Raw genomic sequence first — 16,252 nt, 5'->3', positions numbered from 1 at the left:
GTTCCCCCTCCTTTGTTTGTTGCACGCCAAAGGGAATCAAGTAGCCCCTGTCTTAGGTCGTTCACTGCCCTTACAGTGCTTACCCGTCTTTGGGGAGGCCCCATTCCCCTGTCTTAGGTTGCAGTGCAAGCGTGAAAGTTGCCCGTCTCTGGGTACTACAAGATCAGCTTGTTGTAGTCAAGGCGTTCAGTGGTATCTATTCAGCCAGTCATAATTGGGTTTTTAATTGGTTCTGGTTCGACAAGGCATAGAGTCAGAGGAGAGGAATAAAGAAGAAAAAGAAGGGGGCAAAAGGAGGAAGGCATGAAGCAGGGATCATTGTAGAAAAATCATCTTCGAATCGGTCGGAGACAAACTTCAGCAAAATCATCCTTGGTTTGTAGGCATTGATAATGGACCTGTATTGGCTTAGAAGTCAGAATGTTAATTTGATCTTTAATAAATTGTGTCACTCTCTTAACTAGGCAGGGGCCTACAGCAACTATAAGGAGGAGACCGAAAAGCGGTCCCATTACAGTGGATATCAAAGGAGTTAACCATGGGGTATTTTTAAACCATTGTTCAAACCATCCTTGTTGTGCTTCAAACTCCTTTTGTCTTTTAGCCAATCTTTCCTTGACCTTTTCCATAGTTTCACGGACTACCCCGGTATGATCTAAATAAAGGCAACACTGTTCCTTTAAAGCTACACATAGTCCTCCTTCCCTTAGGAACAATAAATCTAGTCCCCTCCTATTTTGTAACACAACTTCTGAGAGGGAGGTGAGGGACTTTTCCAAGGCGGTAATTGACTTGGCCATGGCTGTTAAATCCTCATTCATAGCCATTTGTAAATTTAGTAATTGACCTCCCTGGACATAGGCGGCTGTCCCGGTTCCTATTCCAGTTGCTATTCCGCCTATGCCCAATAGGAGGGCAATAGTCATAGTTATTGGTTCTCTGGGGAGCCGAGTATGTCCCTCAAGGTGTCCCAGGACATAGTCTGATCCATGATAAGATATCCTCGGCCATAATTGTATCAGCACACAGAAATCAGTAGTTGTATTTAGGACTGCCATGGAAACACAGGGAGTTAACCCAGTAATGCAAGCAAATTAGGACCCTTTAGGACCCCACAAATAATCAGATTGGGATTGATTTATTAGTCGGGTGATGTTGCAGAGATGGCACCTTTCCCAAGCAAACCTCTTGTCCCATGACCTCCGTGATAGTTAACTTATAGCTGGGCAGAGAATAACATTTGGGATCTGCAGTGGTATTAGAGGATAATTTAGACAGTATTGCTACCCCTTCATAATAGGGCGGCCTGGAGGTCAAGCATAGCCAGCAATCTTGGGTCCTGTTAGGATTAGTGGCATTGAGAGCGAAAAGGGCTCCTCGGACCAAATTAAGAAGACGATCTCCAGTTCCAGGGTGTATGGGCTCAGGGGTATAATCAAAGGTTTGATAGCCCATAGTTATTGTTTGACCGCTGGGGGAAGGTTTTACTGTTGGGGCTGTGGGCTGCTTGGGTCCAGATGGGGCCTTTTGGTCTCCGAGCACCTGATTAGGTCCTATTAGACTTCCAGTAGGCTGTTCTATGGTCAATTTGAGCCAAAAAAGCAGGCCAGGATTGTACTGTCCGGGGGTGTAAATACGCAGCCCCCAGAGATATCCTTGAGTCCAATCTGGTTGTTGTTTTCCATTGGAAGTAAACTGAATAGTAATATTTGATTCTCCCTCTATTGTTTGCCAGAAGTGGGCATAGTCATTCCTGGGTGAATTCTTAAGACAATACCCATTACTAAAGGTTTCACATCCCCACGAGGCACAATAATAGGCCTTAGGTCCCTGGCAGCATCTATATATTTCCCCCTCCTTTATTTTTTGTAGATAAATTTTTAAATGTTGATGGGCTCGTTCCACAATTGCTTGTCCCTGGGGGTTATAAGGAATACCTGTTTTGTGTTCAATCTCCCATTGGGTGCAGAACCGTTGAACTGTTTGGCTTATATATGCGGGTCCATTGTCTGTTTTGAGACAACGTGGACTGCCCATGCAAGAGAAAGCTTTTAAGAGATGTCCAATAACATCTTTGGCCTTTTCCCCAGTGTGTAATGTAACAAAGATATAGCCAAAGTATGTATCAATAGAAACATGTACAAAAGACAGCTTACCAAAACTAGGGAAGTGGGTAACATCAGTTTGTCAGATATCATTGGGGTGTAAGCCTCTAGGGTTAACACCCAAACTGGGAAAATGAAGAAATGGAGCACATACTGGGCATAGGGAAACAATTTGTAAAGCTTGATCACGCGAGCATCCTGTGCGGAAGCGTAAAGATTGTGCATTTAGATGGAATTTAGCATGGAGTTGTGAGGCCTCATCATACTTGGTTATGGTGTATACTAGGCCCATATTATGAGTGGCGGCATCTGCTTTAGCATTACCCTCCGCCAGAGGCCCAGGGAGCTCTGAGTGTCCTCGGATATGTCCAATGAATAAAGGATCTCGTCTAGCCCAAACAAGGAGCTGAACCGTTTGTAATTGTTCCATGATAGTAGATTGCCTGCCAATATAAGGGGCTGTTTCAATAACTGAGGCTAAATTAGCAACATAGAGACTATCAGTATACACATTAAGTGGGATGGAATTGTATAGTTTAAGGGCTATAATTAGAGCCTCAACTTCTGATCTTTGGGCAGACAGTTTAGGAACAGGGTGTCGAATTACTTGAGATCCATCAAAAACAACAGCAAACCCCCCTTTTGCTCCGTCTGTATAAACAGTCTGAGCTCCCGGGATAGGTTCCCCTTTAATAATTTTAGGAAAAATAATAGGACATTTTTTAAGGTCTACTAGAAGTTTATGTCGGGGAGAGTGATTATCAATTTGATCTTTGAAATTACAAAGGAAGAGACACCAAAGATTATGTTCTTGTTGTAATTTTAAAATCATATCCTGGGTATAAGGTTGAATGAGAATGTCAAAAGTTTTTCCAAACAGTGCATCACCCAAATATTTGGCTTTCCAGATCAGATTTATCACTAGTTCATAAAAGGGAGTTATCACCCGAGAGTTAGAAGCGGGTAGATGGACCCAATAGATGGGACCTGTTTGCCAAAACACTCCAGTAGGAGTTAATTTTGATGGCAGGATTATAAATGATAGGGGTATAGAATAATCTATCTGGGTAACCTGCATGTCTTGCAGAGCCTTCTCTATTAACCTGAGGGCCTTCAAGGCTTTTGGAGTAGGTTTTCACAGGGAGGTGGGTGAGGGGTCTCCTCTCAAAAGGTCATACAGGGGTTTAAGTTAGTAGTTCAATATACTTAATATTTAATCAACAATGTGAATTTATTTACCAAAATTAATCTTTATCTTAAACAGTAAAAATTATTAGGCAATAAGGATCTTTCTTTAAAGAAATAAACTTACATTTTAATAGGTGTTTATCATATCAAAATATGGACAAAATTTTTGCTCACATTAGTATAGTTAAATTAGGAAAATAACCTGAAATACCCTTAAATTAATTATAGTCAGTTTAGTATATATAAATCTCTTTTTTAATTGTTCTAACTTTTTACATCATCTGTTTAGATACCAATATAAAAATCTCTCTCTCCTTTTTTTTTTTTTTTTTTTTTTTTTTAGGAAAATGAATATAAAGACCTTGTTTTACCCAAAGATGATTTCTTTCTTCTTATTAGGATCCATGTGTGCCTTTTCTTTGTTGAAGCACCTTTTTCTTAAAAAAAAAATATACTTTGGAACAATTTCTGAAAATCTTAGAATCTATAAACAAATTATTATACTTTGATAAGAAATATCAATGAAAGTATAGTTAAAACCCTTAGATATTTTGTAGAAATAATTATAATGATTTATCATCTTATAAGTTTAAACAGTAACCTTGAGAATTAGAAACTACTTGATTGTATTTTCACTTAAAAGTAAATTTATAGTAAACACACTTATCTCAAATATCTGTAACTGAAAAGGCAGAGTATCTTGATAAATGTAAATATAAAACATAAATTATGGGTTTCCTGTTGGAGGAAAACAATTAGGCAAATATATATTAACTAATCAATTAGGCATGTGTTAATTAATTTATGGATTAACAAATATAGGTTATTTAAATATCTAAAAAATATATATTAAGAATAAGAACTTAACTTATAATTGTATTAACTTTATGTAACCACGTGGTCTTAAAATATTTGGATCCATTTTAATTTATTTTTTAATTAGGAGTGCACTCTTTTATGTGACGTCACTTGATGTAACTGAAATAAGATCCTTGAGTATACATTTTTATTTTTATAGTTAGCAATGAAAATAAGGATTTTTTGGTCATCACAGGAACTTTGCCGGCATGTTCCTGTGGTGAGCAAATGCATTCTCATAACCTCTAAAATTAAAAGTAAAATATAAAGAAGCATATTTGATATCTCTCATCAATAGAACATTATTTAGTAACACAACTATAAAGAAAAAGTCAGGTTATTTAACTTAGAACTAGCTTAAATTTAGGACTGTAACATAGAAACCTGTAGAATTAAATTTTGTCTGAAAAAGATATGTTTCGTTAGCATTTACAGGTAGGCATCTTTTAAAAATACAGGCTCTGAGCAGCTCCGGTAGAAATCTGAAACACAGCAGTACAGGTTAGTGGCTGGAAGGCGGGACCAGAAGTCCTGTCTGAGTGACTGTGGAAGAACCAATCGGTAGCCCCCAAGAGTGTGGAAGGTGGGACCAGGAAGCCGCTCTTCGGGCCAGGCACCCCATGGTTACCATGGTGATGCAAACAACATGGAGTCCGCTGCTCATTTTGGAGGCAAAAGTTCCCCAAGTTTTCCTAGCCGATTACATTTTGTTTGATTTTGTCTGCATTTTTCCCCGCCTGGCTAAGATCTTACTGCGGTAGCAGCTTGTTCTGTCTCTGTACCGCCCCATACACTCTGGCTTCCAGGCCCGGGGCGGGCCCCTGTTCCCGTTTCCCGACGATATGGGGTTTCCATCAATGTCCCATCTGGACTGGCATTTACTACCCCAGTGTCTGCCTTTACGGCAGCGGGGACAAAGTCCAGGTTTATCTCCGCCAGGATTGTTATGAAATTCCGGGCAATCTCTTTGTAGGTGACCCCTTTTGCCACATTTAAAGCATTCCCTCAGGTTAACCCCTTGATTGTTAGATTTTTGAAAACCAGTCTTAAGGGCCGCGGCCAGAACTTGACCAGTGATATGGGGCCCATCTATATCCTTGCATGCTCTAATCATATCATCAACACTTTTGGCTCGTGAGGACTTTATGGCATTTTGGCAGTAGGTATTAGCATTTTCATAAGCCAATTGCTTAATCAAAGGCATGGCCTGTTCCAGGTTTGGGAATATTTTTCCCGCTGCCTGCATTAGGCGGGCTGTAAAGTCTGAATATGGCTCAGAAGGTCCTTGAGAGATTTTTGAAATTTTAGCCTCTGTTTTGGAGACGGGTAAGGCCTTCCAGGCATGCACGGCAGCAGCGGCAATCTGAGCATAAACGCCTGGGTTAAAATTTATCTGTTGGTCAATGGTGGCATATTGCCCAGTCCCCGTCAACATTTCTGCATTCCTCTGTGGATGACCTGCATTCTGATTAGTTTGGGCCAACTCACGGCATCTCTCATGATATTCACTTTTCCATAACAAAAAATCTCCTCCTGATAAGACAGCCCTACAGAGTTGTTGCCAATCATTAGGAGCCAACTGATTAGCTGAGAAAGACTCAAAGAGGGTTAATGTAAAGGGAGCATGAGGCCCATAATTTATAATTGCCTCCTTAAGTTGTTTGATATCTTTAAAGGCTAAAGGAAATGCACTCTGGCTGGCTGTCCATCGGCATCCAGGTTTTCAATTACTGGAAAAGTTTGGGCCGTCTTAGGCTGCCACTGAACCTCTCCCCCCCCCCCCCACCTTCTGGGGTTGTCCTCGTCCCAATCGGGGTTATAAGGAGGGAGCACAACAGGGATCGGGGCCGTAGGTGCCTTAAATCTTGACTTCTTCATTTGACCCTCCAGTTCCTCTATCTCCCTTTCCAGTTCCTCCTCCTGCCAGCTGTTACCATGGAGCCCAGTTAGTAACTCCCTTATCTTAGAAATGTACTCAGCACTGTGAAGCCCAGCTCAAGGCTAGAGGCCTTGTTTACATATTTTTGTGAAAAACTAGTAAGGGAGTGTCTAACTCCTGCCTGGAGTGCTGATCTTTTCAGACAGTAGCCAAATAAAACAGGGCAATATGAAAATAGGAAATTTATCCACATTGAACTTTTTTGTAGAGATTCTTTTGTTGAAAATCCTAAAATAAGCCATGGTGAATATTTTGGAGAAGGTCAGTTAAGACTTTTCTGTGGGCCTATTAGGGAGGGGGAAGATGAGAAGGCAGGGTTGAGAGCAGCTAGGGTGGATCTAAGAATGAAGAAGGAGATGTGAAAGAATAATGGGAAAGGGGTAAGGACTCTGCCATTTGCTCTTCCTGGACCTGGTTAAGGACTTGTTCACATTCTGCAAGCTGTTCCTTAATCTTTATTTTATCTATTAACAAAGCATCTTTAACCAGTCTCCATAAAGAGAAAGTGGCGATTGGGATACTTTCCGGACCTTGATCCCTCAACAATCTTTGTAAATCACATCTGACCTGATCCCAATCACTGTTATTAAGAAATCCCCCTGTCAGAAACCAAGGACATGCCTGGGCAATAACTTCAACGAATTCTGTTGCAGTTTTTGTTTTATTCTGGTTCCCTGTGTGTTCAACAGCTCTCTGAGTTCGTTGGCCAGACGAACTTTGGCTGCTGAGTTACCCATGGTAGCTACCTGTTCCTAGTTAAAGTTTCAATTTTTCCCCCTTCTCTTTACGAAGGCTTCTTTTCCCCTTCTCTTTACGAAGGCTATTTTTCCCCTTCTCTTTACGAAGGCTATTTTTCCCCTTCTCTTTACGAAGGCTATTTTTCCCCTTCTCTTTACGAAGGCTATTTTTCCCCTTCTTTTTACGAAGGCTATTTTTCCCCTTCTCTTTACGAAGGCTTCTTTTCCCCTTCTCTTTACGAAGGCTATTAATCCTCCCTCTTCGTGGAGGGAGCCCCGCCCGCTTACCTTCCTCGATCTCGGTAGGAACCTCCAATATGCCGCGTCCGGCGAATTTGGACCAAGTCCGGCGGGAGACGTCGGGGTTAAAAGAATTCACAGGACACCAAGGTTCTTCATCCAGGGGGAGACTCTCTCTTTATTATCTCAGCTCATACTTATATATTTCTTTCAGACAGAATGGAAAGTTACTGGTAGGCGGAAGCAAGGACGGAGGGGGGCAGGTGGTCCTTGTCGACTCATACTAAGCCTTCAACCAGGAACCTTATCAGACCCAAGCAGGTCAGGACGTTCCCACATGACAATTATAGGCTGAATATGAAAACAGACACCACAAATCTTTCAAGGCCTTGGGAGCTGGCCTCTTTGGCGTGCACACAAGAAACCAGGGCCGGCACCAAGCCCCGGGGGCCAGGGGGAATCCGAGCCAGCATTCAGCATCTCAGAGAAACAAAGAAAGGCAAACCGAGTCTTCTTATTAGTTGTTATAGCAACACACAAACCACCACAGAGGCTTGGAGAAGCCACGGAGGCCGCTTCCAGAGCTCAGGCTACACCTCCGCTTCCCGAGTGCATCCCCCCCACAATGTCGCTTTGTACCTGGGTGTTCCTACGGCTCCTGCGCGTTCCCCCTCGAAGCCTCAAATCCAGTCCTCCGGCTCGTCTCTTCTTTCCGGCTTCCCACAGGTGTCCTGAGTGGAAACACCTGCTGATTGGAAGCTTCTCGAACCTGCGGGCACTCCCCATTTCCCCATGTCAACTCGGGGCTCCCAAAATGGGATTTTACATCATTTACCACCTGTGCTGGAATTACCTGGAGACGCTGACTGAAGAATGTAGCTTCGAGGGCTCCACCTCAGATCTATGGACTGTCTTTTGCCAATATTTAAGAACTGTTAGCTTAGAGTGCAGAACAGAGCCAATGGCACCTCATTTAGCCCAGAACTGGGCAAATGATTATCAGGCGGGGTTCTTTCTGCCTTGGCTGAATCCAATCACAGTAGATTGATCCACAAGTGTGTGTGTTGATTTCAGCCAGGGGTTAACTTTCACACCTCCCGTTCAATAGTTAACCAACAGAACCTGAAACCTCAATATGAAAGGGAGCTATCAAGTTTGCTGTCATAATGGAAATCTAAAAATGGACATAGGTGTAGTGGGACCAAAAGTTGGTATAGTATCTCCCCGAAATGTAGAGTGTCCCACAGAGAAATAGCAAAATGTCCCTTTCTAGAAATGTATGTTCCTTTAAGTTGTTTGCTTCCTGAGCAATCGCTGAAGCCTCTGAGCCTAGGGATGAGGCCCAGCAGTGAAGACCTGCACAACCTATTCTGGGTGGTGTGCAAGAGTACTGCACGTGAAACATTTCAGAAACACACCATCTTACTGTAGACACCAGCTAAAAAATGGCTGCAGTCTTGTGCCTTCAGCTGGGGAAAAAGTCTATCACTGGGCTAAGCAAGCAAAGGAGAAGATAAAAGTTCCCATTTCCCACTTCACCCTCCAATATGATTCTCAATGCCACATTCCCCACACATAATTGAAATATCAACACTGTGTACGAAGGATCCCATAGTTCAGCCTGCAGACTCCAGGGTCTTGGCAGCACTGGCATGAGCGCCTTGGAATTTGGCTTAACTCATGAGCAAGTTCACTGCAGCTAAGGAAAGCTGCCCCTTTCTGACACTTGCACACTCATTGCTTGTGTTAGAGATTCAGAAAGTCAAAAATCAAAACCACTTCACATCCCCACTCCCCTAACGTAAGAACAGATATTAAAGTGCTTAATTTCCCATGTTTCTGCTTGGAGATCCACACCCTATCAAAGATGGTATTAAGGGGTCTTATTATCTAGGGCAGGTGCAGCGGGTGACACCGACAGTCTGCATTAATCAAGCCTGCCACTTCCGTTTGTGAATAAAGCTTTACCAGAGCAGCCATGCCTGCCTGCCTATGCACCCTGTGTGGCTGCTTTTGCCTCTAAGGCAGGGGAGACCCTACAATGTACAAAGACCAAAACATTGACACAGACCCTCTGTGGAAAAAGCCTGCTCTTCCTGAAGGCAGCCTCTTTTAGGAGGTTCCAGAGTGGGCTCAGGAACCCAACTGCCTAGATTCAAAAGTGAGCCTCACCCTCCACAAGCAGAAGGTCTTGGGTGTAGGAATGAAGACTTTTAGACTTTTTGCTGCTCAGTCTCCACTTCCATAAAACAAAGATAATAACTATATTTACTTCATGGAGCCATTGCAGGAATGAAATAAGAAAATACAACTAAAACACTCAGAATTATGCTCAGCGATAAATTTAAAAAAAAATTAAGACAACCTAACAACTCTCTCTTCTTTCGATGTGTTTTTTCCCCTAAATACCCAGAAAGAGCTCCTGACTTGCAGTTAACTACATTCAGTAACATTTCTCTGCCCACTCAGTAGCCTGAGACTTGCTTCAGCAATTTTGACTTCATTAAAATTATAATTATTTCTTTAATTCCACTCCCTTTATCTGCTTCAACTTAATCTCCCTTTTGGCTGCCAAGGCCCTGGGAATCAGAGAGAATGTCTTAGGAGACAGTCTTAGAAAGAAAAAGAAAGGAAGCAACAGACACAGAGAAATGAAAGGTGAAGGAATTATCAAGCGCACGTGGCAAACAATTTTTAAGAGATGAAAATGAATTCACCTGGGAGGAGGAGAATACACCGAAATGATATGAAAGGAAGTAAAGGGATCCCAGGGGGAAGTCACAAAGGTATTCCTCGAGGCCCCTGGCAAGGAACCATGCATACAGCCCTAATCCATTAATTAACAGCTAGCTGAATCCAATCCTCCTTTCCCCAATATTTCCCAACTCCTGAGAACAACATCCTAAGCAGCCATGTCCTTGGAATCCCAGCTAACTCAGATCCTAGACATCCAGATCCTTGAGCTCAGAAAACTTGGAATTTAGCAGGGCCAAATCTACTGGGATCTAACCGATACTGTTGACTCCATTTCAGGAAATGATGCACTTTCTGGAAGGAACACAAATCACTGTGAACCTTTTTATGGCTCCTTCTTGGGGCTTAGCAAAAGAAAGCTTCCCTGAGACTATAGGAAATTGTCTTCTGTTGAAAATAATACTTGTGGAAGGGCCTAGCCCAGTGCCAGGCATGAGGAAAGTATTCAACCCATATGAATCTGCCTCCAATGAAGAATGGTTTCTACCCAAGGGTATGAGTTTATTCCTCGACCACTCATTCTATATTTATTCGTCAATCACAAACTATGTGTCAAGACACAGTTCTAAGGCTGAGGGCTAGGGTTGCCAGGCTTGAGAAAGAAAAACACAGATCAGGCAAGTAAGTTTAAAGAATATAATCCCATCCCATGTACTAGTGGGGACACATGTATACCATAAACCATATGCACTATTTATGCTAATTTCACATGTAATTGTGCACCCTGTATTTTAGCTGGCTACGCTCCTGAAACAGGGCAGCAATGAGATGCACAGCTCCCCGGCTTGCTCATGTAGCTTCCAAAGAATGTAACCTCAGGTGCTCACAGACTCAATTCTACCTGGCCCCTCCTCAGGATAAAGTGTGGAGGACAGAATGACTTTCTCTGTTGAAGTCATTGCCACGGGGCCCATTGAGCAGATGTCACTGTGTATTGTAATTGCCACTTTTTCTCTCTGGTATACTCCTCTGGGATCAAGGTCCTTGGCCCAGGACCCTGGTCTTTGTGTCTCTGCACCCCTGGACTCCTGCAGATGCTCAGCACAGAGCAGCTTAGTTGAGTAAGTAGACAAAGGCATAAATGGTTGAATTTATGTCAAGGGCAATGCAGAGGTGTGCTCACAGTCCATAAGGAAAGTTTTTTTATTGTTGTTGTTTTGTTTTGTTTCACAGATGCATGGGAAATGCTGAGGATACAGAGAAAATTGTGTTGCCAGAATCCAAAGACCATAGGGGTGAAGAATGATCTTTTATTTTAAAATGTTTTATGAAGGTACTCCAATAAAATAAAGGCTTTAAAAGGGGTGATGAAAGGAGAGAAACTGTACCTTGTAAACAATAATAAAGGGGTTCTTGGAAGTCTAGTTCTGAACATAGCGGGTGGAGGGTGAGTCCAAACACTGATTTGACTAATGGGCAATACAATCAAATATGATTCCAGTAGTTAACCACAGTATCAGTAACTGAGGTATAGGGTGTAAACAAATATCAAATAATTAAGAGCCATTTTATTGTCGATACTGACTGTCATACAATTGAAACAGAAGGAAAATTACACAAATCCACAAAAAGACAGAGGCAGAGAAGAGCAAGGGACACGGTGGGTGTCTACGATAGAAAGTCACTTTGTGGCACTGACTTCTTTCCATCCAGCTGTAAAGAAGGGGGAAGTCGGTATCTATAGAGCATGTTTCAATCAGGCTAAGACTTTTTTATAAAGGAAAAGGAAAAGGAAAAAAAATGTATTGTATTGCAGAGTTTCCCGTGACCACACAATGAGCCAGGACACCAGGCTTCTTTCTTTCCTTGTGACTTCCCTTGCCGCCATTCTGTGGCCTCCTGCGTGGATCTGTGGCTCACTCATCATAAGTGTGCTAACAATTCTTGGCAGCTACCGTCAGTGCTCAGACCGGTAGGCAGGAAAAGTCTCTGTCCGGTGAAGCTTCAGAGGGCTGGAGACATCTTTTCCAAAAAGAATTGAAAAGCAACAATTAGATTTCAAGAAAGTCCAGGGACAAATGAGTAACAAGTTTCTACTTCTAATATAAATAAGTAACATCCTCATGACATGAGATTCTTTCCTAGGGCCAATTGTGATATGCAAATAAGTCATGAGACTGTATGATTAGCATATATTTGCATGTAGCCTGTGCATCGGGTTGTGTTCCATCCATCAGAAGTCAACTTCCTCTTTTTCATCTATATCAAACCCTACACCCAGGATGTTCAGTGGGGGTAAAAGACAAACACAGGACTATGGAAACATTTGCATGGAAACCCAAGCAAAAATAAGAATATTTTGCTTAAACTTTTGCTTGTATCTCCTTATAAATATAAAGGAGATGTCTTAAAATCTATTCATCCTTTTTTATTTCAAGTATAGATCCCAAACCAAGCAAAGCCAAGAAAATCAAGAAAAATCAGCTCCTGTGTGACATAATACAGCAGTTGCCAAACATTTTCTATAAAGGTCCTGATGCCTGTGGCACAAAGTCAGCCTTTGTTGATATGCGGTGAATGAGCAGACATGTCTCAATAAAACTTTATTGAGGAAAACAGTGGGCAGGATGGGACCACAGGCCTGGTTTGCCAATCCCTGCAGACAGTAGCCCCTGATGTTCTAAACCAAGATGCTCTCCTGCCACCTGCTGGCAGGGGGTTGCCAGAACCGGAGGAATTCAGGCTGCTAGAGGGAGCTCTCAAGCAGCAAAATCTGCCGTGGTGTGTGATAACCAAAGCAGGCGGCCAGCAAGCACAGGGCAAAATGCGGCAGGGCTGGGGCCAAGGCAGCTCGTCTGCCCATCTACACGCTCAAAGCAGTGTTGTTTAAGCATTGAACCAAGCAAGCAGGTTTATGGTGGCCTGTGGCCCTCAAGTCCTCCATTGTTATTTTATGTTATCACAAACATCCCTGACTGCTGTCAGACCTCAGTACGGACACGCTCCAATCTTCCCACCAGAAGCATGAGGTAGGCACGGAAAGACAGGACCTCTGACTCATTTTCCACTTTTCTAGAATGAGGAGGAACATCTGCTTTGTTCTACAGACAGTACTACCAGGATCAAAGAAACCACAAGGGGCTTCATGAGCTTTAAAGCCCTACTTAAGTGACTCTGAGCACAACAGCAAAACAAAGGGAGACACAAAGGAAACCACAGGTTCAGATAGGAGCAGGCCTCAAATCTGAACCAAGAGCAAACGACATAGAATTACTGTGCCCATTAACAATGACCCACCTCACAGCACCCCACGTGACCAGAACTTACTGCTCTCTGGAACACATTCTATTCTCTTTTCAGAACACACACACACACACACACACACACACACACACACACACACACACTATATTAATGGGAGAGAGTACTAGAAGTCAACAAGCAGGTGTGAACTATTCCAGTTTGATAATGTCCTGGGGGAGCGGCCAGCAAACAGTGTCAATGCCAAATTCACATCTTGGGTCAAGTGCAAAGCCCTTGGCTGCACCTTTAGTGGAGAGAGTGACAGGCAGCATCCACTTGGGGGCAAGTCAAAAGGAAAACACTTAACAGCTTCCAGCATAATGGCTAACAATCTTCCTGGCTTGGTGTGAAAGCTGTGGTTAGTTTAAGGACAGAAGATGAACTAATGGACTCTCCTCCCCTGCCCACACTGGCAGGTCACACAGGGTCACAAGCTGGTACTGGCCTGAAGGCCACATCTGGCTCAGGCCTTCTCCAGCCTCCACAGACCCAGACTCCCACAAAAGTGAAACTGCTGCCAATATTTAAATGACTGCAGACCCCCCCATGAAGGTGACAATTTCCAGGTTGTCTTGGAAAACTGGAAGGCAATACTGGCCCTGCATTCTACCCAGAAAGAACAGGACCAACTACAGGGGGCTGCAGACTGCAGCCTGTGCCCTCGCCAGCAGCACCAGGGGCCTGCCTCCCACTCCTGCCCCATGCCACTCTCTCTCTCTGTCTTGCCTTGCATGTGCCTCTGACAGCTTGGCTTACTGCCGCCCCTTCCCATGGCTCAGGTCCTATCCTACTGTTTCTCTAACTGCTGTATGTACGACATACGTGAGAGTGTTCAAATTCATATTCATAAAACTGCACTAACTTCTGAAAAGCAGCCACTTGCTCCAAAAATCTATCATCATCAAAATAAATATGTAAGTGGGCTGGACCCAATGCTTTGGAGATATTGTGATCCCAGGGCACATGACTTCCAATCCAGGCAGAATTTTCTCCCACAAGTAAGATCATGCCATGAAAAACAGCCCTGGACTAGGAACACCAGTGTTCCAATGCCAACTTTCGACCCATGAGCCTCATGAACTTGAGCAAGTCCTTGACCTCCACAGGTCTGCGTCTCTTCATTCACTGAAACGGAGAGGACAGTCGTGCCTTGCCAATGCCAGAGAAGCAAATACGGCCACGTGAAAGATGCTGTTGGAGAGACACACATGTGGCGCCACTCTTTGATTTCCTATCTGATACATGACAGAGATGCCTATTTCTTCTTGGTTTAGTTTTGAAACAGGTGATGCTGTCTCCCAAGACAACTGCGGAAGAAGGGTTCTGAAGTTACAGGGGCACTGGAGCGTCGTGGCCTAAGGGAAATGATTCCTAGGTGGTGAGTGGGAGAAGGTGGTGAGGGTGTGGGAAAGGAGCCCTGCGCTACAGCTGGATACTCCCTGCCGATGTGCAGTGGCCTCAGGCTGCTCTCCTGCATCCTCTGGTTCTCTGTCCATCCCTTACCTTAGGAAGTAAAGCTGTCAGAGCCATGCTCAGGACCCTCCTGAGCTTCCCCTCTCAGCACAAGCAGCCATCACCCCAGCTGTCTCCTCACACCCTTTAGGCACCCGCCACACTGTTTCTCCTCTGCTTTTTGAACGCTCCCCAGTTCATTTCTGCACTTGCTAGTCTCTCCCCGGAGAAGGCTTTTCCCTGGCTGTCTCTTCTACACGTAAGGTCTTGGCATAAGTGCTGGGCTTTCAATAGCTACCCAACGAAAGCCTTGTCATTGTCTCCCCCAAACCGACAACTTGGATTCCCTTTCTATAAATGCTCTCTATAAAGAGCATAATTTTTTTCTTTATCACTATTACATGTATCATATCAGAAACTGAATGCTGGCTTAAGTTGCCTGTGACTGTCCTTTGATTAGAAGGCTCAGGAGAGGAGCAATGTACCTGGCTAGCAGCCCTGCCCACATGTGCCATCTAGCACAGTACACAGCATGAAGGAGATGCCACTAAACCTCTACCCTGCGAGTGGGTGAGTGGATGGACTGAAGAACAGAGGCGAAAACCTTAAACTTTAACTCCTGCTAGACAGGTGAACCCGGGCATATTGTTAGCCCTTCAGATTCTCAGTTTCTTGGTAGTGAGAATCAATTACTCTCCCAGGAAGCTGTTTTGAGATCTAAATAAGATCACCTGTTTTAGGTGCCTGTCCAAAGCCCCATGCACAATGGCTCCTCAGAAATAATAGCTTTTTAAGAGACACTATCTGGGGCTGGCCTTCCTAAGGGAGAGTCTGGGATTTCAGCCCTTCACAGGCAGTATATTAACATGTCTTTACGTTAAAAGGGGGGAGAAAAGATGAAAATAGACTTTGTGTTCAAATAAATTTGTAGAGCTTCAGTTTAAACAAAATTAAACAGATTGTCTACTTGCAGGATATCTCAGAGGCTTGAAAAGACCTTTTTGTATTCAGAATTTCCAAGAGGATAATTTAACATTTAGCATTTCTCCCCAAAATTTGACCACAGTACTTTTCTTTGATGAGTGGGAGGGGGAGCTGCCTCCCAGGGTCAGCCCTGAACAGAGCACATTTGGAAAACTAGTCCTGTTTTACCTAATGCATTTCTAAAAGAATCCTGTGGACAAGGAATTCAACAAAAATTGGCCGAATGCTTTTCTCTCATAAATTTCTCCCAATTTCTATGCTAAAGGTCCTTAATATATTGATTTTTTGTATCTGCCTACCACAGAAGAGAATTTTTATCTAAAAACTGTAAAGTGGAATGGGAGAGAAAAGGAAGGCAGATTAAATATGTCTTCATGTATGTGGCACAGGTTGGAACCTCTCCCCACCAGAGTAATAAACAGACCAGCAGGTGGCACTCGAGGACTAAATTTGAAGAGGACATTACTTTTTTTCTCAAAAAAAAATTCTCCTGTAAGGGTCTGTATGATTTCTAAATATTGGCCTCCAGCTGCCAAGAAACATCAGCTTGAAATCCAAAAGGGTAGGTGACTTGGGCACAGGAATTGAAACCCACAAACATGAGCAAAATAAGAAAATTATGTCTTCATCATGATGCACATAGGGCCACCATCATTAATGTCTCCTGATTTAATTCCTTAAGGGGAAAGGCAGAGAAGGAGAGAAAAAGGAAGGGAGGTGGTTCAGATACAAACATACACAAACTTTCTCAT

General features: G+C 43.3%; 1 protein-coding gene across 1 annotated transcript in view; it reads right to left on the bottom strand.

Moving 5' to 3' along the window:
• Nucleotides 1-11,057: 11,057 nt before the first annotated feature.
• The window catches only part of DOK5 (docking protein 5), a 147,083-nt gene continuing 141,888 nt past the window's right edge, over nt 11,058-16,252 (bottom strand). Inside the window, exon 8 of the mRNA XM_081289687.1 lies at nt 11,058-11,783. Within this exon, the coding sequence (XP_081145813.1) occupies nt 11,719-11,783 (65 nt within the window). The 3' untranslated portion in view covers nt 11,058-11,718. The remainder of the gene's footprint in view (nt 11,784-16,252) is intronic.

The sequence above is a fragment of the Spermophilus citellus genome (assembly GCF_964194105.1).
Source record: "Spermophilus citellus genome assembly, chromosome: 4".
Lineage (NCBI taxonomy): Eukaryota > Metazoa > Chordata > Mammalia > Rodentia > Sciuridae > Spermophilus > Spermophilus citellus.
The sequence above is the reverse complement of the archived record's forward strand: the minus strand, read 5'-3'. Positions and strand labels throughout refer to the sequence as shown.